The sequence below is a fragment of the Populus trichocarpa genome, chromosome 1 (assembly GCF_000002775.5).
Source record: "Populus trichocarpa isolate Nisqually-1 chromosome 1, P.trichocarpa_v4.1, whole genome shotgun sequence".
In the NCBI taxonomy this organism is placed as follows: domain Eukaryota; kingdom Viridiplantae; phylum Streptophyta; class Magnoliopsida; order Malpighiales; family Salicaceae; genus Populus; species Populus trichocarpa.
Window position 1 is genome coordinate 3,484,932 of NC_037285.2, and position 24,191 is coordinate 3,509,122.

General features: G+C 34.0%; 4 protein-coding genes across 4 annotated transcripts; 2 read left to right on the top strand and 2 right to left on the bottom strand.

Moving 5' to 3' along the window:
• The first annotated feature begins 71 nt into the window (after positions 1-71).
• On the top strand, positions 72-3,639 carry LOC7487064 (60S ribosomal protein L7-1). Its single transcript, XM_002297763.4, has 6 exons — positions 72-239; positions 617-864; positions 1,820-1,917; positions 2,002-2,139; positions 3,081-3,183; positions 3,265-3,639. Exons 2-6 carry the CDS (start codon positions 676-678, stop codon positions 3,478-3,480), a joined length of 744 nt encoding a protein of 247 aa, XP_002297799.1. The 5' UTR covers positions 72-239; positions 617-675; the 3' UTR covers positions 3,481-3,639.
• A 7,833-nt stretch (positions 3,640-11,472) lies between these two features.
• LOC7496052 (zinc finger protein 1) lies at positions 11,473-12,871 on the top strand. The gene has a single exon (XM_002297764.4). It carries the CDS (start codon positions 11,800-11,802, stop codon positions 12,658-12,660), a length of 861 nt encoding a protein of 286 aa, XP_002297800.2. The 5' UTR covers positions 11,473-11,799; the 3' UTR covers positions 12,661-12,871.
• A 2,393-nt stretch (positions 12,872-15,264) lies between these two features.
• LOC7496053 (uncharacterized protein At2g39795, mitochondrial) lies at positions 15,265-17,458 on the bottom strand. Its single transcript, XM_002299230.4, has 3 exons — positions 17,109-17,458; positions 15,996-16,321; positions 15,265-15,671 (listed from the first exon to the last, which is right to left on the bottom strand). The coding sequence occupies exons 1-3, from the start codon at positions 17,373-17,375 to the stop codon at positions 15,509-15,511; spliced, it is 756 nt and encodes a 251-aa protein (XP_002299266.1). The 5' UTR covers positions 17,376-17,458; the 3' UTR covers positions 15,265-15,508.
• Positions 17,459-17,878: 420 nt separating this feature from the next.
• LOC7487065 (stress response protein NST1) lies at positions 17,879-20,561 on the bottom strand. Its single transcript, XM_002299231.4, has 4 exons — positions 20,059-20,561; positions 19,507-19,556; positions 19,333-19,385; positions 17,879-18,555 (listed from the first exon to the last, which is right to left on the bottom strand). The coding sequence occupies exons 1-4, from the start codon at positions 20,280-20,282 to the stop codon at positions 18,172-18,174; spliced, it is 711 nt and encodes a 236-aa protein (XP_002299267.3). The 5' UTR covers positions 20,283-20,561; the 3' UTR covers positions 17,879-18,171.
• Between the last annotated feature and the right edge of the window lie 3,630 nt (positions 20,562-24,191).

Here is a 24,191-nt window from a genome sequence, read left to right on the forward strand (position 1 = left end):
TATAAAATCAAAACCGAGTTGAACCGAATATACTTTTAAATTTTCTAAATAATATTTTTTTTCTAACGCTTCGGTTTTTTCAACTATTTTTTTTTTATTTTCTTTTCTGCCTTTCCTTTTAGCTTTTTTGTTAGGTTATATGGTAGCAAGGGGTTTTCACTGTGAAGCCAACATCCTAAACCCTAAAACTCGCCGCCAGAACTCCTTGTTCTCCAACTCACCTCTCTTTCAGTTCTCAGGTAATAATTCATTAATCTCCATAACCCCTCTTTCATCGTCAGTTTACCCGTTGGTTTCGTTGACTCCTAGACGATTACATATTTCTGGTTTTTCATGTTTTTTTTTCTCCGAGACCAAACAGAGACTAAGTAACGGTGTTGTCGAGATTGGTATAGTTTTGCTTTGATTTTACCTTTTGGAAACATTAAGGTGTTGTTTTTCTATCTGAGTTTCTGCTCGCTCGCTAAGAAATACAGTTTTTAAGTAATGAAAAATAAAAATTCAGAATCCACATGGGTATTAGTAGTCAGAGTTTCACTTGTTTGAATTTCAATTTGTCTTCGCGATATCTCAGCAAGAAAGGAGATGCTAACTTCATTGTTTTATGTGATTGTAGGTGGAGCGGAGTTTATTTTTTTGGTTGGATAAGGAGGGTAGAATATCATAATAATAGTAATGGCAGAAGCGGAGCCGCAGGCATTGACGTATGTACCGGAGGTGATATTGAAGAAAAGGAAGCATAAGGAAGAATCAATTGCTCTTACGAGGAAAACCCAGTTGGAGTTGGGGCAAAATGGAGGGAAGAAGAGGAGAATGGACGATATCAAAAGGCCCGAACAGTTTGTCAGGGAGTTTAGGGACAAGGTAAAATAGTTTACTTGCTGTGGGCGTTTTTTTAAAGGTTTTTTTCTTTAATGTGCGCTGGTTGCATGTTTGAGTACCTGTGTTGCATAATACAAGCGAAATTTGAAATGTCGACACATTTTGATAAATTTGATCCTATCATCCTAGACAAGCAGAATGGTTCATCTTTAGGTCAATTGTTGTATGCTCTAGTTATTTTCTAATGAAATTTTTGCTTTCGGCTCGATTCCATTTACCTAGTGCATGTGCTAATGTGCCTGTTGATCCCTTTTTTCATTTGTTATCATTTTGCTATAGTATTTCCATCTTGAAACCAGTAAAATCATTAGGGTAACCATCAAATGACAAAAAGTTCAGTCTCTCATGCTCTATATGGTGATCTTCTTGTTTTTCATTAAAGTCTTAAAATAAAATGTGACACCAGTAATTCTTGGATTATAAGAATTGAAGTGTGTTTTGACCGCTTGTCCAAGTGTCGTCCTTTTCTAGATCTTGTATTGTGTATGTGCTGTTTTCTGGTAACATAGAAGTTAGGACCAAGACTTTTTGTACCTGCTTCTTAACTATTTGACCAGAGTACCTTAGGGGCATGTTTATTGTGGTTCGTATATGTTTTGTCCCGTGTTTGGAAGAACTATTTTATGTTTCGGGGCATTCCATATAACCATATATCATTAAAGATTTCATGTGTGAAGTCTTCAAAAACTAGCCTGCCAAAATAATTCCGTTAGTTCAGCCTCCCCAATGTGATGTTCGTCTAATTGAAGACCTTTTCTGGCTTCTCATATTTGTAAAAATACTTGATGATTGCATCATAAATCTTCTTTAACTCATGTAGCTGAAAATACTATAACGCAGCCCCTTCTCTTCTGTGCATTTCCCAAGATATTCTTTAGTCTGTAAAACCTGACAGTATTAATTTGTAATAATTTTAAACTTGGTGCTTTCCATGCAGGAATTGGATCTCATCCGTATGAAACAGAGGACCAAGAGAGCAAAATCAGCATTATCTATACCAAATTCGAAGCTCCTATTTGTCATTCGCGTACATGGGTAGGTTACTGGTGCTCTGCAATGATTCCATTCAATTTTTCTGCAATTTATTCATCCAGTTCTGACATGTTCATGTGTTTTCAGAAAAAATGACATGCATCCAAAAACTAGGAACATCTTATACAAACTGAGATTGACAAGAATCTTTCACGGTGTCTTCTTGAAGGCAACCCAAGGGGTATTAGAATTGCTGCAAAAGGTGGAGCCATATGTTACATACGGGTAGGATGCTCAAATCCTCTTTAATTTATTGTGCCTAAGTATAGCCTTAAATATTGGCAGGGGAATGGTTTAATATTTAATTAATTATAGCAATCTTGAGTGATTTATTATGAGAGCTGGTATAGTTACTCTGAGTATGCCAAATAGATATGTCGTATGTTAGATTTAATGCCAAGGAAATTCCAGTTGTTTCTCTTCTCCTGAAGTGAGCTGCACCACTAGCTCTGGGTCATTTGTGGGTCATGCCAATTTCCTTATTGCCTTGTTGCAATTGAGTTATGAACAAATGTGCTTGTTCTTTATGTGTAAGTAGATATATATATATATATATATATATATATATATAGATGTTTTTCCTGGCTTCCCCAAACCAACCTTTTTGAACCGGTGACCTACTGAATACTTTAGATATGTGTATATTAGATATCTAGCAGCTTCTTTTTGAGTTTCAATTGGCATCATTAATTCCACGTGATCTTTATTTTGAGTACTTCTGCAGGATATAGAGCTAAGCTCTTTAAGACACCCTTCCTATATTTTACTTGGAGCCTAAATTACTATTGACAGGATGTGAGGTCAGGTTGGAGATTGTCCATGAACATATTTTGGCTTTGATTTCTGACTTAAATGAACACCTGAATGCAAATATGGCTCCCTCAAGCAACTCCTTAATAAACATAAAACGAGCAGTTGAATTCTAATAGCATGATTTCTTTTAGTAGCAAGGAGCCTGGCTGACTGTTTTATACACCACAAACTTTTCTCTTGTTTTGAACTGGATCCTAAACATTCCATTTTCTAGTCTTTAGTCTGAAATGTTTTTAGTAATAGTGGTGGTAGTTTGGTGATGATTATTCCAATTAATTTTACGTGGTTGGTTGCTGTGTCATTTTAACTATTTCAGATTAATTAGTCCTAACATGCTTTTGTTGTTTTTGAAGATATCCAAATTTGAAGAATGTGAGTGATCTGATTTACAAGAAGGGCTATGGAAAGATAGACAACAAAAGAGTTCCTTTAATTGATAATAATATTATTGAACAGGTAATGAATCTTGTTACAGCTGTGTTTGGTTTTGTAGTGCCTATGACATTTCCTCTCATTTTTTTTTTTTCATTTTGGCAGGCATTAGGGAAGCATGGCATTGTATGTCTAGAAGATATTGTACATGAAGTTGCCAATGCTGGTCCACATTTCAAGGAGATCATTAGTTTTTTGGGGTCATTTTCACTCAACAAGCCGAAAGAAGGATTGCTGGGGAAGAAGGCATTATACATAGATGGGGGAGACACTGGGAATCGTGAGAATCAGATTAATGACTTAATCAATAAGATGAACTAACATCAAGAAAACAGGTCTTATGATGAAGTGTAACTCACCCAACTTTTTCCTTTTAAGATGATTCTGAGCCATGTACCGCAGTTATTATTTCCTTCTAGTTGGATTTTGGATTTTGAAACTGTCATAATTTATTTCTCTGCTGGTATTTCTTTTTTCTTTTATCTTTTTGTCAGCGATACCTCTTGTAACATTGTCTTCAATTTTTTGTTGCTGCACTCACATTATGTTTGTTTGCGAAAGAAAGAGGGATGAACGAACAGGAGAGATGGAGGGGGTGGAATAGGTGTTTGCATCGTTTTATTGGATATATACATACATATATTCAAGCAAGTAATGGATCCATCCTCTTTTTATGTGGTCATTTGGATAAGGATCTTGCAGGAAAAACATGAATTGACGCATTTCAAAACTTTTAACCATTTATCTAAATTGTCTGTCGCCATGTCTTACTTTCGCCGAATCAAAGGTCATCTCTTATTTTTTTTCTTTTTTTCTTTTATTTGTGATTGCAAACCGAGCTATTGATTTCGTTGAATAGAAGCAGGAACAAATTTGACATGGCTCTCAACAGTTTAATTAGATCTAAATTTATATTTTGATGGGAGAGTTGCATTTAAAATGAAAGAGCTTATAGGTGCAAATCCAACTACAGTCAATTTTCTTCCTTTTACTCATTGAGATGTTGGTTTAGGTTGTTTAGAGAGTTTATTTTCCATGTCATTTTGGATGTGAATTCAAGAGCTGATTGTTTGAGACGAATTATAGATAGCAGTCCATTGGTAAGGTTCAAGCCAGCAACCCCATAACTCCATCATTTAGCTTTATTGCAGGGTATGATCTTGAAAATATACTCTCCTTCCAATTCTTCTTCTCTGGTTGCCTCTTGCCTCAACTATTGGTCTTGGCGGCAACCATGGGAACTTTAGTAGAGAGATGCTCTCTTGAAGCTAAACATGATCTTACTTATCCTTCAAACCGACTTGCATCTTGGGCTGGCGATGGGGGTTACTGCAGATGGCTTGCAATTGTCTGACAAAGTTACTGATCATGTCACCGAGATCGAACCTGGAATTCTTTCTTACCAAGAACATGTCAATTCCAACGGTGTTGCTATTGACTACTATGATTTTTATGCGAGGTCAATGTTCAGCGGTAGGATAAATCCTTCTTCGCTCAACTTGAAGCATTTGATGAACTTGGACTTGAGCAATAATGTATGCGAGTCAGCTACAAATATAAGGAATACCTACCTACACAGTGCGATAAGGCATCAGCGTCAATGACAAACAATTATACACCTGTTTCATTTCCACATATACGCGGCACAAATAACAGCTCAACTTTCAGAGCTTTGAAAAATAAAGCCCCAGTACACATGATTTGTAGCCAGCTACCATATTAACCTCCCACAGGTCCTAGAAACCACAGAAAAGCAAGCCAGCATTCTTACAAAATTAAGAGCAGGAACCGATGCAAGCCTTGAGTTCCTTTCCACATTTATCCAGTCAATGCCGCTATAACAAGGCAGTGCTATAAGAAAACATATTTACTCACCGAACTTATTCTCTATATTAATTTTTTTTATTAATGTGGATGTTCAGACCAGATTGAGTGTACTTTAACTAATCTTATATGCTCTGAAATTAATTACTATATAAATTTCTAGTAATTCTAAGAGCACTCGAACTCGTTATCATTAAAATCAAACCCAATATTGCATTAGATATAGAGCCCCAGGACCCATGTACATCAAAATTGGAAATTCAACTCAGGCGTGGAGCCTGAGTTTTAAGATTTGGGAAGGGGAGATTTGAGAAATGCAAGGTATAGATAAATTAACAAAGGAAAAGCTACAAAGACAATAAATGATTTTTAAGGATACATAAACCTTCATTTAGAAGGTATCATTAAAAAATTCATAATACTAAAGATTCAAGTGTAATTTTTTTCAAAGATTGCGGTGTTATAAATTAAACCTTGTATCTGAAGGTAGTTCCACCCATGATTAATTCAATTAATTTAGTTGCACGAGTTTACTTGTGAATAACATCTCATGGAAAACATAATTTATATGAAATTAAGTTGACTTTGAAAATATTTATTACACTTATTATGTTAGCCAAGTTATCTGAAAAAACTCTCTGCGTGAACAAATTATTTCAGTATAACCGCTATAAATTAATAACTTTAATTAAATAATATCCCTGTTCCATACTGATTTAGATTTAAATTTGAATTTGAATAATATTTAGATTAATTAACCAATTTTCACTTAAAATCATTGAATTAGTTTAACTGTATTTTTTCGAATTATAACCCACAAGTGAAGAAAGAGAGGGAGATGACATGGAATTACGTGTGACTTTTTGTAGTGGAGAAGTCATCTTCTAGCTGTAATCAAATTCATATCCTTTGACATGTATTTCTAATGGGATGGCTAGATGCCCCATGACGTTCTTCAAACGACTTCCAAAACACTAATTTAATACAAAGATAGACAGAAAAATCTACAAGAAGATTCGGGGTCCCAATTTTGATTAGACAAAGCAAGCCAAGCCCAACACAGGAATCATATTTGTTTTCCCATTTGCCATGGACAAGCGAATGAATTCAAAAGCTAAATGCACTCATAATCAATCCCATCTTTTCTTCTCCATCCATCAAATCCCCTCTCTCTCTCTCTCTCTCGTCTCATTAACTAATGTCATATGCGAAGCTTATCTAAAAGGGTTTCCTTTAGAGACGTGATCATGGTATACATGATAATAATTCATAAAGTTATTTAGCATAGGACACCACTATGAAAGCACATTAGGGGCTCTCCACATCAACTCCTCAATCTATTTGTCGGCCACTTGTCGTCTTCACCACCCATTTACTGCATCTTCTGTTGACATGTGGGAATGTCCCATTGGGTTCCATGCTGAGTCCATTTGTGCACATGAGAGTTCTTATTTGGACTCTCCTCCGTTTAGTACTGTCCCACAACATGAACAAAGGTCTTTTGGGGCAATAGATAATGTACTTCAGGTTTCCCCTTTCACTTCCCTACAAGGAAGAAACATGTGCTGGGGTTTTTATCCACAATCAAATGCTTGTTTGAGGGGTCAAAACCAGACAAGGTTGTTGAACTTTGAAAGATTTCCATCTCTTTTTTTCTCCCGCTGGAATTCAAGAAGTGAAGTAGAAATTGAAATGCTGCTTCAAAAGTTATTTTCGAGAGCTGTTGTTCAAGTACTAGTAATGTTTTAACATGCCATAAAGAATGAAATCTCACCACATCATCCTTGTCCAAAATAATCAGGAGACATAGCATATAAGGATCGATATGGTGTCTGCATACTATTCTCCTTTCACCGTGCACATCCTGCAGTAATTGAGCCTTGTCAATCCATTCTCAAGCATCTCGTTGTTCAAAATGACGTTAGCTGAAAGCTTTCGATAAAGTAGAAGAAGACAAGGAAATGTACTTTTGATGGATACTCCTCTTTGAACCAATATCTACTCGAGCCCGTGTGGTCTCAATAATGCCATAAAGAAGACAACAATGGTAGTGCAACTTGTTTTGTGCTGTCATGACTGGCTTTTGAACAGGCGAGACAGCCAAATGTTGTGGCGTAATTTTCACATCAGATGTATAACCACGAATACCATTATTATGTTATCTCCATGTCTCGTGGCCATTTTCAACAATTCGGTGGTATTTATGGGTAGAATATAATGTTTGAATTAATGCGAGGCATCGTCGATTTGGAAAAATAAACCGAGAAAGACATGCATGATGAAGTTGATGAGTCGAATTCATCCTTGCTTTCTCTCACTTTCTCCTGACAAAATTTCTCTTGCTTAATGATAAGGTGATCCTCAAATGGCGCAGATTGATAAACAAGGTACAAAAAGTTGGGCTGGTTAATTTCCTAGCCTCGGCTGGTTAATATATTTAACTCTACTGAAACCCTAAACTGAAACGAGGTTCAATTATTAGCTAGGTAGCTTGTCTATGGTTAATTTCCACCAATTGATTTTCACCAGACCAATTAATCTGCATCCTAATTTCGAAAATCATAGTGTAAACCCCACCATGTTTTGCCAATCTCCTCTCTTTTAAAAGAAAAGGGTTGTTCGTTGCAGTTGCCATCAATTTCTAGTGCTGTTATGGCAATATCATCCTTTAATTAGCAAGACGTACATGAACATATATACCAAGAAGTCGAAGACAACTATATATATAATTTCAATCTTTTCTGCGTACCCATTAGTAAAAAATAGTGTTTGATGATTTACTAATGCTTTGCTTTCTTATTGAAAACAAGGGATATTTGGCTTTGATTCAAGAAAACGAAAGAATTTCAAAACTAGTTGAGGCAGCCACATGATCCTCATGCGCCATTTCGTATGATTATAAATCAGGTCCGCCTCAAGGTTTTGGGACTTATCCCTTGATATACCACCTGTTAACTTAGGTCCCCTCTCTCTGTCCTTCTGCCATGACTACTCAACACTTCTCCTAACTTTGACCTCCAGTATATATCCTCTGCTGGACATGGTCTATTTGCTTCGATATAATTTAATATTAATATTAATAGATCTTAAAACCTCGAATATAAAGTCTATTATTACCCATTAGTTGCTGCCTACACGTCGGTAATTCATTAACTTACTTGGAATTTAATCTAAATCAAACTCATTAAATTATTTGAAAATTGAATTTGATTAAACTTGGTGATCAATGAATAAAATCAAAGATGAGAGATTTGACCATATTAAATCCTCAAATTTTTAAAGTTTTTGTTCAAAATAAAGTTATTTTTTGGATGGATAAATTAAATCAAACTTGGTTGACTTGACTTGTAAATTGAATCGGTTAACTCGGCGATGTGGGTTAATTTTTAACAAAGTTAAATGTCAAGCCAAGTCTAATAATAATTATGGGTGCAACACATAGAAAAATTAACAAATTAATCCAATACATGAGCATTTTTCATAGAAAATAAGGCAAACGATCCCTTTTCCTTATTTGGGTTATAAAGGGAAAAGTTCTCATTTTCTTAATCATAATTAAGTCTACTTTTCCTCGAATAGAAATAGTGGACTGACTAAACTAGCTCACATGACCAAATTCTTGTCATGAAAATTGTCCTCGAATGGAAATAATAGTGACCTTAAGTCACACCAAATTCAAGTTACGAAAGGCCTCACTATTCTTTTTTCTTTTTTCTCGTGAAAGCCATATGTCATCTACCAGAGAAATGTGACCTTAAACCGAGAAAAATAGTGCTGCATTCCCCCCCTCGAGGCAGAGTAATTTATTGTTGCTACGCACTCACCAAATCAATTCTCTTCGACATCATAGACTCTATATGATCTTGATCGTGTTTATATTAAAACAATTTTTTTATAAATTATTATAAAATAAAGAAGGGACATATATCTCTTTCATAACTAGTTACATTTTAGTTGTTTTTCTAAGATAACATGCCTTCTGTTTTAAAAAATAGGCTTGTTACCAAATTAAAAAAAAAAACAGAAATGGAGCAAGAATCTCTAAACTTATATGTATCCTTGGCACCTCTTTCTTTCCATTAAATTAAACGAACTCCTTAAAAATTTTAATTACACGTTGCAAGGCTTACTTGGATCATAATCACCTTGTAGAGAGAAAACACGAACTAAGATTTTCGAGGGTTTTCAACACAAAAGCAGCATGTATACATAGTTTTCTTTTTCTATATATGGCTCTAATTAATACATGATCATGCACATTCTACAGAAGAAGAAGAAGAGGGGGGGTAACTTCCAGACAGGACATTGCCGACACGAGTGTTAGAGTTTACTTGCTGCCACTTTCCTATCCCATGAAGCTAGGGAAAAGACGCACAGGAGAAACAAGCAAAAGAGATTGGTAGAATCTTTAAAAGATAGTTCTCACTTGTCTATCAAAAGTCAAAGAATTATTTTCTAAGGAAATGTGCGATGAAAAGTGGGGATTAATCCCCAAGAAGAATTGTGTTTTGTGATACTATTATTGATGATTAGAAATTAGTCTATAGTTATAGTGTATAGTATGTAAGATTAGATTCCTAGCTAGGCGTACAAAGATTTGATTGCATGAGAGACGCCATTGGCCATTTCTTTGAAGTGTGGAAGCTTACCTAACATCTGATATGACTTCAATTATGCGTGACCTAAATCAACTATACTAATCACACTGTCTATAGTAATCACACTGTCCGCACAGCCCTTGCACTACTGGCCTTCTTGGGAGCTACGCTGCCTTGGTAATTGTAGCCTTGCACAATAATAGAATTGAAGCACTTTGACAAAAGAAAAACAAGAGAGCAAAAGGTTTTTTTCTCCATTTTTTTAATTTGTGTTTTTAAAAAAAATTTAAAAAATTATTTTTTATTTTAAATTAATTTTATTTTTATTTTTTAAATTGTTTTAATGTGCCGGTTAAAATTAAATTTTAAAAAATAATATTATTTTGATATATTTCTAAACAAAAAATATTTTAAAATACAACTATTATCATAATATTAATCACGCTACAAATATTTTTGAAAAATTTTAAAGGTAATATATATAAGAGATAAAAAGACTATGTGGGCTTAAATTAATTTTTAATAGATATATTTTTAAAATTACTCGGAAAAAGATAATTAGTTCAAAAATAATAAGAAGCTTTCATACATAATCACTTCAATTAGATTTAAGAAAAAAAAAAAGGGCCTCGTCCCCATAGAAAATGCTTTAGTGGCGAAACTAGAATTTATACCATGCCATAATTAATTTATATATATGGAAACTAGAATTTATACCATGCCATAATTAATATATATATATATATATATATATAAAGAATCCTATAATTAATTACTACATTGTGTTTCAAAATTCAAAAAGCAAATTATATATTTAATTTTAACTAAACTTAAAGCTAATTAAGTCATGATTGTTTGTAGGATTAATTTGAATTTGAAAATGGATTTTTTTTATTTTTTTTTTGGCTGATAAAGATTATTACTCATAGTGGGATTTGAAGAATAAAATAAAATTCTTTCGGTGATCTATGAGGCTTGAAACATCATTACGAGATCTATCCTATATCTAATTGAAAATCAATTTATTTATTCTTTTTCAGCTAAAAAGCACAAGATTAATTAACAAAGATAGCCTAATGAAACCCATGTTTGGAAAATGATTAGTATTAATTTGCAGTAAGTTATAATTAATGTGGTCAAATTAATATATAGATATATATGATAAGACTGTTTAATGAATTGTAATCATGAAAATGACCTCTGCATGTCACTCAAATGGCCCTTAATGCATGATTGCGTGCACATGAATATATTGCTGATTAACTTGACTAAGATTCATAAGTCAACAAAATCAATGATTAATGCCAAATAAGTTTGTCAACACTCAGAATTAGATGGCCATCTTGTTAAATGATCCCACCGGATGATCATAATCTCTCAATCAACATCATAACCTTCTGATTTATCACTATCCTCAGCACTGTGCATGCCCTTGTAAAATCCCAGCGTCTAATTAATGAAACACTAATATTCTTGATGGTCATACATGTTGGCAAATACCTAGCTAGGAACAAAAAAGAAAATCACATGATAAAGAACATATCATGTGGATGTAACTCCTTGGTGCCCTAATTATATATAAATCTGCACACCCTCTTCCGCCTGGAGGTGCCGTGGTGGGGGTAATTTTGACAGGGCCCTGAGGTTTCCTATGATGGACAGAGTAATATGCAAAGATTAGGACAGAAGTCTTTCTGTGAGGATTTTGCAAATCCTCCATGAGTTTTCATACACTTCACAAGACCACACGTTTTCAAGGATAGGTCCACTCCTACAAATTCAAGAATCAAAAGGGAAAAATAATAGATATATTTGTTGGATTCTATGTGTCAGAAGCTCACAGTTGACACACACGCTCACGTATATAGCCATGAACACACATGCCCACAAGGGCCAAGAAAAATAAAGAGACGAGCGTGCAAGGACAAGAGAAAAACATTGAATGGGGTGTGAGCTAGGAGACAAGAGGGTACATGGTGTTCCTCATGAGTTTTAATCAAAACGTTGGTGACACATGAATCTCTCTCTCTACAAAAAGTCTCATTCTCCAAGTCTTACTATATTAAGACCTTGTAGCTGTAAAATAGTAGGAGAACATCCTTCCATACAAAGGGCAGTGCATTTAAGACTATATATCAATTAACATTTTACCTTGCTTGCTATTAAACCCACTCTGCCTTCCTTCAGAAAGAGGAAATCCTCTCTTCTTATTCTTCGCATGGAGCCTCCTGCTAGATCAGAGGCTTGTCTCTCTGAAACTTCAAGCATAATTTCAGTTTCAAATGCTCCCCTATCTCTGAAACCCTCAGTAATAATGAAGAGCCAGAAGGAGGTGAAGCAACTTGAAGAAGATCAAGAAGAAGAAGAGGAAGAAAGGCACCAACAAGGGGTAGACACCAACTATGGTCTTGTACTGGATCTAAGCCTCTCTAGCAAGGATTCCAAACAAGATTCGTCAAAACCACAACTCAATCTCATCGATTCTTTCGATATGGATCCGTCAAGAAAGTCCTTAGATACTCCCCAAGGTAATGAAACCGAGCCTCGAGTGTTTTCGTGCAACTATTGTCAAAGGAAATTCTATAGCTCACAAGCACTTGGGGGTCACCAAAATGCACATAAGAGAGAAAGAACACTTTCCAAACGTGGACAAAGAATTAGTGCTGCTTCTTTTGCTCTTCTTCAACCTAATTACTCGCACCAAAACGGATACACTAGCATGGCTTCTCTTCCTTTGCATGGCTCCTTCAATAGATCACTTGGAATTCAAGTGCATTCTATGATCCATAAGCCATTTAGCACTAGTTCTTCTTCAAGTATTTACGGGCAAAATGGATGGTCTAGAAAACCTATTGATCAACAACCTGCAATTGGGAGGCTTGCATCAGACAAGTTTCAGATGGCAACAAGTATCAAGGGATCATCATCCAGTAATGGGGTTGCAAGGTTTGAAAGTACTCGGAAATTTTCTCCGGTTAGTACTGAAGGAATTGGTGGGTTTTGGTGGGATGGTGGTGTTAACCATTTGAAGACCAAACAAGATGATTTGCAAAAGCTTGACTTGTCACTCAAGCTCTAAGCAGTTATTAATTTCTTTTTTTGTATTTTTAGTTCAATCTTTTATGTTCTTTTCTATATATATATATATTTTATTTTTTTTATTTCTTACTTTCGTTTTATTCTTGTTTACTAAGTATTTTTCATCATCCATTCTTAGTTGGATCTCTTGTAAATTCCTTTTTCTTCTTCTTCTTTTTTTGCTATAGAAGAACGTGAGAGATTTTGTTTTCTTTCGCAATTCTTGAATTGGAAGTTTGCCAAATTCTATAGGCATGATGCCAAAAAAGAAATCGAACACTGAAGTTGCTTTGTGCTAACCAATTAATCATCTTTATTCACTTTAAGATAGTACTTAGTTGACAAATTAAAACTCCTTTTGACTAACATTATAGAGATAAGTTGATCTACTCTTTACAAGTTTTAAAAAAGCAGCTTATGATCTTCCATGGTTTTGGTGGGAATTTCTCAATGTAAACTTTTAGCTGTTGGGATTGTTGCTTCCACATTGATGGAATTATATAGCCAGGGTCAGATTGAATCCCATCTTCATTAATTCTCTTATAAACCAATTCAAGTTTCAAATTCAAATCATTAGAACAAGATAGTAACATGGAGAAAGGGAGAGAGGATATTTGATAAAGGTGTAAATGCACATCAAAAACTGTTCTTACATTGATGACTCTCATATGTGCAGCAGCAGAAGTTGATAACACTAGGGACAATTTGGATGTTTGTGATTGTCATTTCACAGAACTGTTGCTATTATTGTTTACAACATGGTCCACTTAGCTTGGATATACATCATGTTGCACACCATATTTGTACAAAATTGGATGGCCGGATTGTGTGGATGATTCCATATTTGACCCACCAGCAGTTGAAGAAATAGACCATCTCTATTCGAAAGTTAGATCAGGGGGGTAGGTGTAGCTAGCCATGTGAAAATAAGCACTTAATAATGCCCCTCAGCTATGCTATCTCCATCATTTTCCTATTTTATATTGTGTTTAATCTGCGGTAACCTTGATTTCTTACCAAAGAGATCTCACAGATGGGGTCTACGGATTTGTGGGCCAAATCAAACTGATGTATACAATTAAGGACCATGCTAATCATATTCGCACTTAATTTTCCTAGAATCAAGATGTAAAGTAACGGAAACTCAATGCTTTGACAGTTAATTACCACAGAAAGCTTGGATTACTAACAGAGGATGAGGATGAGATAGCAGGGATGACATTTTGTGTCACACAGTCCTCTGTTTCTTTTCTTTTTTTGGCGGAAGTGTCACACAGTCCTTGACTACAGAATATGACATTTGGTGGGGTTTTGCCACGTGTTGCAGTTCAGCTCTGCTGTCCATTTTCTTGTGTTAGCCTGCCTTTATCCCCCTCCCTATTTTTTTTACCATTAAAAGAATTGGGAACCTATGATGTTGCTTCTTATTTAAGAAACACTTAAAAACATGGCTAGAAAGGGATTCATGAAAAATCGGGTAGCTATCATTTTTTATGATTTCAGCTCAAGTGAAAAAATGAAGCAAGAAGTGGCCATCACTCTTAAGATCTTATAATTATAAAAGTAAGGTTGTTTTGTCCACATTCATGTTTAAATATTAAGGTTAGATCTTTTGTGATCTTAGACCATTGTCTTTTTTTGTTCATGGACAGATTCAAATCCACCATCAATCATTTCTCTTACTTAGTGCATTGTAATGATACGACACTAAAAAATGTTGAGCTATCATTCCATGTGGTGCTGAAGAGAGAAGGTGAAGAAATAATCAAATAAAGCAAGAAGTGGTCTTCTATCTTAAGTTCTTATGATAATCAACTGCTAGTCTTCTATCTTGTTCTAATCTGCCATCATTAGTTTTGATGAACTCAATAATCTAAAACAGGTGGGACAAAAAGAAAATAGCAGTAAATATTTAAGTTTTTTTTGTTTTTTAAATGTGTTAAAATCATGCTCATTTATTTCAAATTTCAACATGTCTCTAGTAGTTCGATAAAGAAGCTTGAAGGAAGACGATGATTTGGTATAATAAAAACAAGTCTGATATTGTAATCTAATTCATATACTTTCAATCAGAACCTCCACTTCTTTGCCCCTGATTTTCTGCATTTTACAAGTAAAAAACTCTTTCATCCATCACTAATATTGCGGTTTTTAAAGAAGAAAATTGTTTTTCTTCAAGTTAATTTAAACTACAGCAGGTAAAACGAGACCCCAGAGAAAAAATTCTGAACCAATCCAGTTATAGTCTAGCAATTTGTTTGTAGAATTTCCCTTTGGGAAGCAACTATACAATCAGTTACATTACCTCTGCCATTCAATAAAAGCCTGCTGGCTACCGACCTGACAAAATCTGGAAAACCCAGAATGTTTAATTTGGAATTTCTAAACTCAAGCCATTAACATGTGTTAGATGAAGTGATATTGTAACTTCAACCTGTAAGCCCAAAAGATGAAGATGGGGGAATCTCTCCTTCCCACCGTAAGAATGTGACCTCATTCACCATTAAGTAGCCTGTTTCTGTTTCCCTCTGAATACATACTTTATCAGATTGAAAGATAGGCGACACACAACGGTTCGGTTCTTATCTGCACAGAAAACTGCAGGTTACGGTTTAAGGGTTCTTGCAATTCCAACACCATACAGCAAAACAACAAGATGCTCCCACAACACAACTTTGTGTCAGTTCAATCAAATACTATTAGAAAATTCTCTCTCATGTCGCAAAGCTAATTAAATGTTGCATACTTGGACAGGACCCATAAATTACATACTCCATTACAGGTCCTTTAACCGATACATGTAAGAATAGACAATCGATATCGGCAAGATCATTTTCGAAAAACAATCCCTACTTACTCTCAATGTAAGATTTGACAGTACCCATCCACCTAATGAACTCAGTTTTACCTTTGTTTCTTATGTATTCATGCAAGAAAATTGCCATTTCATCATTGATACCTCTTGCCTCCAAGAATTCATAAAGTGTATCTTGCAACTCATCATCCAATTCCCTGCGAACAATAAACCACAACCTTCTATCAAAGGACCAAACAACACAATCAAATCATTGGCAAGGAAAAGAGAAGCAAAGAAAATATACTGCTATTTGAATCATAAAGTTGTTACTATCTGGTTGTTGGTATGGTTTTCTTTTCTTTTTCGAAATAGAAAAGGAAAGGGTGGGTAAACTCAACAAACCAAGAAAATCATATTAGGTTCATTAAAGTATTTTCTTTATCAACTTCAGGTGTCTTAACTTTTTGATGTTCTTTCTTTTCCTCTAAGTTCTAAGAAACCAAATGGGCATGACAAAGCAGGTTAATGAATTATCATACTTGAATTCAGGACCATCATAAACTTGATGTGAGGTCTTGTTACTCCTGCGTATGAAAAGCTTTGTAATTTCTATGCTATCTGGCCAAGCTGAACACAAAATCTCTAAGACATCACCATCACCCTTTAAGATATTAATAATCAAAGTAATATGAAGCAGCATGTCTTCCTTTATGCCAGGCACGTCAGATTTTGGAATTGGAACAGCTCCATCAAACATGGTTGCTTCGACCTTAATCTCTTCGTTCTCCCTGAACTTTCTTTTCAATCTAATCCATTGCTCCCCTGGTAGGTCCTCGATCGTGAAGGACTCGTATTTGGTTGGAGGCTGTAAATTGAAGTCTTAAAATCAGATGCTAAGCTAGTGTTTGATTTCATTTTGCAAACTTATAAATACTCAAGACTTATTAAACAGTAAAGAACACATTATGGACATGCTTGGTTAAAATGTGGGTTGGAAATGGAAAGCGAGTAGGATCCTCACTGCGATTCCAAATGGGATTCGCATTTTACTCTCGTTTGAAACAGAATCTAATTGTATAGATTCCATATACCACCAAAAAAAAAGAAGTAATTATTTCATTCAAAATTAGCATTAGGCAACTATTATTCAAATACATTGATAGGATAGTAAATTAATTATTAAGTACAATATAATAGAGTACAAGCTTAATTGAAAGGATTCCAAAAACTTATTTTTTTGGTCAAGTAAAAACACAATAAAAATTGACTGGCCTTTATTCTTCTCAATGGCGCTTATTTTTTTACATAATTCCATCAACAGATTCGAGAAAAAGCTTCCATGTTAAATTCTCAAGCAATTTTCGAAACAAAAATGTATTTGTATCATGCCAGTGAATTATTATTAAGACTTCAGCTAAGCCAGTCATCAATAACCTGATTAGCTAATAGTTTTCCTGTAAACCCATTTTCCAAATCCAAATCCTCACCCTAAATCACACCTTTTATTCCACTAACGAGTGCCAAAAACTCAAAAAAAAATATAGCTTTCAATCTCATATAGGCTCAAAAAGAGAGACACGCATATAAAAACACAGAGAGAGATAGTAGATAAGCATTGAAATGAAATAGAAGCAAATAAGAAAGAACAGTACTTGTTTAGGAGGGGAACGATCGAGCTCATACTGGATTTCATTACGAACGAGCCTGAGAAGGTTATCTTTGAAAGCAGATTTTCGCGTTTCTGACATGTAATTTCTTCTTATTGAATTATGGGTTTGAGAGATAAGAAAAGGATTTATTTCCTCTCCCATTTTGTTGTTGTAAAGAAGATGAGAGATGGGGTTTTGTAGAGGAATTAGGGTTTGGGGAGGATTGATTAGGGCTTTTCTCAGAGGTCGAATTAAGCGTGCCACTGCCATGTCTGCTGGCAGAGAAGCGTGAAAAAGTTTTTGGTAGGGTTTAAGGAACAAGAAGTGGAATCAATGCTTCATGGGTTTAAGGGTAATAAAAATTGGTGGGTGTGGTTTTTGACGTTTGTGTGTAGTGGGTTTGGGCCTGGTTTTGACATGGAATAGAGCTTGGGTTTGATCTTCCTTCGTTTGGTCTTAGCTAAATAGAAAATGGGCTAAGAACAATTTGATTTTGAATTAAAAAGTTCAATTCATTACCAAATTTCCCTGCCATGCTAATTTCAATTCTTGAAGATAGAAAATGAAGACTGGAAGCTTTCAAGAGATTCGTTAACTTCACACGGATATTGAAGGTATCTGATAGTTTTTTTTAGTTTGTGTGGTGAGCCATGTACAAGGTGTTTCTAGTTGAAGAAAAATGGCAAATTAAGAAATCATTTGGGAGAGTACGTTTGTCTGTGAAATTGAAGAATGAAGGAATATAAAGTAAAAACTTCAACTGATCCGCCGAGTGACAATTTGAAACCATCCAGTTTTCTGCTGCAAAACTTGATACTTGTGGCAAGCGGAACTTGAAATCCAACATGAAAAGAAATGATTCTGGTGTGCTTAAACTTCTTCCTTTCAAACATTTGAATAAATACTTCCAACTGTACTGTTAGATAGTGCACCTATCTAACCAAAACTAGATTTTAAAGGTGAAACACCTGATAGATAGTTGGGCAATGCGGGCTTGGTGTGTTAGGAGCATGCTCTGTCAAAAAATGAACTCTTCTACTTTCTACAGAATTTAGCAACATGTCTTCTATCTCTTGGCATCCGGAGAAGTTCCTTCATTTTGGATCTTGCCCTTCTGAGAAGAATCAGGAACTGGTGCTGGTTCCAGACACTTCTGTATGCTAAGATGGTCTTTCCCCACTGATTTGCTCGATTCTGATATTCTGTTGCTAGCTTCAGTTGATGCGGGTTTTAATGTCTCGCTACTGTCTTCCTGGACCTGGGTTTTTTTTACACTGCCACCTGATTGTTTCCTTGATTCAACTGCAATTTCCTTAACAACCTCCTCTAGTTTACTTAGTCTCTCTTTCACTTCTAGGAGCTCTGACTCGGACTGAGCCTTCTCTTCAATAGCTTTTAGTTCCTCCTCTTTTGCTTTCTCCTCTTCTTCTTTCTTTTTCTTCTCTAGTTCCTGGGATGGTCAAAGAATCATCAAATTAAGACCCTAGATACAAAACAAGGGTATTGCTAAACTTCAGGCCGATGCAAAAGAAAATGTGGATAACGTTAGAGTGATTGTGTCCATGGAAAAGAACTGTTTAAAAGCAATTTATGTTGGATTTAAGGCATCAATTATCCCTCAGGGTGGTTAGTGAGACCACTAACAGGAGCTATCACAAGAAAGTTGGTGCCATAGAGCAGCAAGCTTGATGAGAGACCACATAATAAAGAAGCATTTTAAGACTTCAAAGAACCCTATTTTTATGCGGATAATCTAAACAAAATAACAATGAATTGAGATGAAGTACCAAGTTTTATCTGCAGTCTTTAGATCAATTTACTATTTAATTATGACGTTAAGTGTCCAACAATATAAATTAAAATTATCCTTTATGCGTGAAAGATATTGACATTTGTGAGTCAAGTGCAAACATTGATATTGCTAAAGTCTTGTTGGCCCTTAAAAGTTTAGTATACCAACCTATAAACAATAATGAAACGAATGTGTAATTTTCTGATCAACAACTAGAAACGATGATTTTTAGGAGACACCAATTTAATGCTTTGAGCATGAGAAGTTTTTCTTCCAAAGAGTCCCTTGTGAGGATCCGACCATGCCATGATTGGCATGCAAACATAAGATTTCGAGACCACTAGAAAAGAGGAAAAAGGGAAAACAGTCTGGGAATAAAGAGAGGCAAAATGACATAGAATTTAATTATCACTATTGACAAGACAAGAACATTACCGCATCCATTTTTTTCATTTCATGTCGAGCGTATTGAGCCACCAAATATACAGCTGTTGCCAAAAAAAAAAGGACAGAAACGAATATGCATTCTTTTAGATAGCAACAACAAGACAAGGAGTAGGACACATTTAAATATGTATATGGCAATATGAAAAACATGTGAACTGATACCCAATGAAGGCAAGCAGATGAAGAAGAGTTGTACCAGATGGAAATCAAGCCTGAACATAAAAGACATGAATGTAAGTACAGATCACCGAAAAAACTAAAATGAAGATGTCAGCAGGTTCGAGAAATATCATTGATCAGTGTATACGTACATTACACAAATAATCTCAAGCATTTCACTCAAATTATCATAATCAACACTTCAAAATGCATTTCGAAAAAAAAGTCCTTTGAAATGCAATTCTCCCTGATGGGTCTCCCAGGACCCAGAGTTCCCAGAAATTGATCTTATTCTGATGTCTTCTAGTGCATAACACTAATGTCTTGGTCCTTATCAAAATGACCACTCACTGTTCTACTTGTCATGCTATGAGCTAAATTAACTACACAAATTACATCTTAAAGTTTCAAGTTTAGCACCCCATAAGAAAAGCGCAAGCCGATCACATGTTCGACAAAATACCTAAAAGAAACCCAATAAGCAATAGCTATCAAACTCCTTGACCCAATTCACATAGATAAAAAGGCACGAGAAAGAAAGAAAAGCAGCAATACCCGAATTTCTTTTTCTTTGGAGGGTCAGTGAAGAGGATTTTAGCAGCTTTCATGAAGTCAAGATTGTCTAGTTGCCTATACACGTCATCGGATTTGCTCACATTTGATTCTGTTTTTTCACTGATGCTCTTGTTGTTGTTGTTGGGTTTGGTGGAGCGGTTGCAAAATTGCTTGCTTTGAGGAGTGAGTTTGATTCGAGCCAAAGTTTGTCTGGCGCGAAACATTGTTTTAAATTTTTGTTCTTGTCTAAAACATCATGAGATTCTGCGATGTTGGGTGGCATCAGTTTTCACTTTCAAGTTCATCCCAGACAATGTTTTGATGGGCAATCACAGAGCTTGGATTTTAGTACATGCAAAAGGAGCTTTCTTTTGGGCCTGGCAGATTTGAATGTGGCTGGCAAAATAAGATGCTTCTCTTGAGGTATTGTGGTATAAAGTTTTGGAGTAGATTCCAGGGTCCAGAATTTCCCTCCGAATTGTGATTTACAGGCTGGGAGTCTATACTTCATTTCATATCATGGACCTGCAAGTTAATTTGCCAGGCCCTGCCTTTCATTATCTAATTAACTAAGTGCCGTTTATTTACTAGAAAATAATTTATTTTAAAAAAATAAATTTCGGGAAAGTAAATTTCAGAAAAGTGAATTATTTTTTGATATTTAATAATGTAATGAAAAATAAGTTGAAAAATATTTTTCAGTGTTTGGTAATGTCATGGAAAATGAGCTGGAAAATGACTTATTAATGTTTTATTTTTTTTAAGTTTATTAAAATAATAAGAAACAAATCTTATAAATTAAAAAGATGAATGAGAATGAAATTGAAAAAAATATAATTTCATAAATTATCTCAAATAAAATAAATAATAATCAAAATAATAGAGATTAAATCTAAAAAATAAAAAAAATTAAAAGATGAAGAAATTAAAATAATAATAATTAACATTTCATAAATTATTTCAAATAAAATAAGTAACAACAAAAACAATGACGACCAAATTTGTTAGATAAAAAATGTCAATTACAAAATGATAAGGGAAAAGCAAATAACAATTATAAAAATGAGGACCAAACTTAATATAAAAATAAAATTCTAATAGATGAAATTGAAAACAAATATTCAAAACAAAATATATATAGCAATCAAAAGTTTGAGGACCAAATTTGATATAATAGGCAAATAATATGACATTTCTAAATTTTTCACAACTTCCGGAAAGTGTTTTCCGTCCAAAATAAAAAGAAAACACTTTCCTGAAAACCAAGCTAAATTTTCCGTTGACCAGAAAGTGTTTTTCATTGACCAACTTTTCTAATAGCAAACAAACACATGAAAGTTTAGAAAATAATTTTCTGAAAACCACTTTCCAGGAAAGAAACACCCCCTAAATACACATAAGTAAAACATTTTGCATGTGCTGCTCACTTTTCATCTTCTCGAGCTTGATAATTATTCATATCACTATTTATTACGCAATTTCCTTTACATGTCCCTTACATATGTTGTTCCTTTTGTTTTAGTTATTGACCTTTTTTGTTATTTAAACGTCAGAAGTTATGTTGCTGATTTTAAATTTTGGAATTTCTTTTTTATTTGCATGTTCTTGTATATACGAGATATCATACGCTATGAAAGATCTATTTTACCAAATATAATTTTAGATTATTGTTAAATAATAATAATAAAAGACTAAAATTAACATAGATAAAAAATACAGCTCTGTTTACACCATTCAAAAGATGCGGAGAATTTCAATTTATTCCCTCAACTTCTTATTTCTGCAAATTCAGTCCTTGTTCTTTTATAATTTTAAGTTTCATTCCTAATCTTCATTTTATTCATATTTCAGTTTTTTTTTAATATTTCATAGTTTTATTTTGTTTAATTTGATTTTCAATTAATTTCCTCTCTCATTTAAATATTAATAAATATTCTCTCTCGTGTATCAAATTGTTTACTTTAACTATTTTTAAAATATTAATATGTTTAGATTATTTTTATAATTTTATAATGTATTTAAGAGGTTATTGTAATTTATTTTTAATTATTTTCTTATTAAATTTAGGACAAAATGATTTTATTTGCATTGTGTATTTATAAAAACAAAAATCACATGTACTTAGCAATCGTAGTAAATCTCTAAAATAAATAAAATAAAATGTATAAAATGAAAAAGATATTCAAGGTAAAATATTTTTATTTGTATTTTATTTTCCACTTCTTAATTGGAAAATTAACTTTCCATGCTAGTGTTTAGTCACCTTTCACATTTTTTTTATTTATCAACTAGGGGGGGGGGGGGGGGGGGGACAGTGGCCCTGGGCCCCTGCCCCTGCAAAACATTTTAATGGTCCTCCTGTAAAACATTTTAATTTTATTTATTATTGGATAGTTAAATGTGAGGAAGTGCTTTTTATTTTAAAGAGATGGGTCTTCTTATAGTAATGAAGCGTGATTTTATTTTTAATTTTCTTTGAATTATTTTGCGTAACCCTGGTATAAATTCTGCAAATATAAAGTTATTATTTTGCGCAGTCCTAATATAAATTCTGTAGCTAATAAAAAACAAAAATACAAATACAAATCGCAAGTAAAATTTTTCTATGAAAAAATTGAAGCAAAGCCACTAATTAATTTATCTTTCATCAAACAAAATAAGGTAATTTAAATTTAAAATCTATTTTTGTTTTGAGATGTTTTTTAATAATTTGATGAGGTTTTTTTTATAATTCTACCATTTTTGCTCTTTTTTGTTCTCAAATCTGCTAGTTCTACCAATTGTTTTTCGAATTCTTGTTATAGTGATTTTTTTTCTTCTAATTAATTACATATATTTTATTGGTTTGTTTTGATTATGCTTTGATTTTTTTTTTTATGTTTTGTTTTTAGTAGAGCTGTCAAAATTATCAATTTTTTCTCACGATATATGTTTTGATTTTAGGTTGAATCATGAACAAAATAAGAAGAATTGATTTTTTTAAAAAAAAATATTGATAACTCATAGCCTAGTGAACCAACTCCAATGTGTAATGTTGATGTTATGGTTGAGCAGCCACAATGTGCTTCAGTTTACAAAGAATTTGTGTTGATTAGTGAGCAACCTCTTACCAGAATCGATATTGTTAAGAATCATTCTTCATTATTTTTTGCTTTATTTCAAAGTTTATCAAACATAAATAATGATTCGCTTTAGCTAATGTTTCTTATATACTTTGTATGTTTATATTTAATAGGTATAAAGACCAACAATATTAAAGTGATGGATATATTATGAAAATGAAATTAACTTCATTGCTTTGAGTCAATTTGGTATTGCTTCAAACCTTTTACCCTATATAAAGATCATTATATGTTTGTAGTAAGTTATTTGAATAAAACTAAATTATGCATGTTTTTTTTACAACTCATGTACAATAAATTAAAACAAATATTATATATTGTTGTATTAATTTTGGCCCCTCCAAACAAATAATCTTAGCTCCCCTCTATATATATATATATATATAACAGGGACTCCTTCTTCCATTACATTTGAAATTAACTTAAAATTCTGCATGGTGGATACATTGGCTAGTGTTAACCGTGACCAGGTCAAGCATTTGAGAAAATGGGGTCCCAAGTTAGTTCACCAACCTACCAACCCAAACTGCTAGCTAGTGCCAGTGGTGGCTAGCCTGAACTATTCCAAGCCCCCAGCCTCTTTGGGATAAAATCAATACACTTGGACGGCCATTAAAATGGTGTCGCCGCCATCCATGGCATCCTTGCCTTCGAAGGGAAAATTAACACCACGATATATCCATAGCAATTTTGGCTTTCTCAAGTACCAGACCAAGAGAGATAGAGAGTTTCCTCAATCACATAATGGACAGAAGCACCTGCAGCCACCGCATGTCTAAAGATTACTCCTTCGCAAAACAAGAAGATGAAATTGCCAATATTCTTGCTCGAGCAAAACCTAGAAACCCTAGCTGCTTTTTCATGGTTGGTGTGCCACAGCATGTTCCTCGTCTCTCGCACACCTAACCTGGTCGACTGTCAATTGTTGTCCCTATTCTACCATATAGAGCTGTTTTTTTTAAAAAAAAAATTTCAAGCCTCGCTCGTAAGGTGCACAATAAATTAATTATC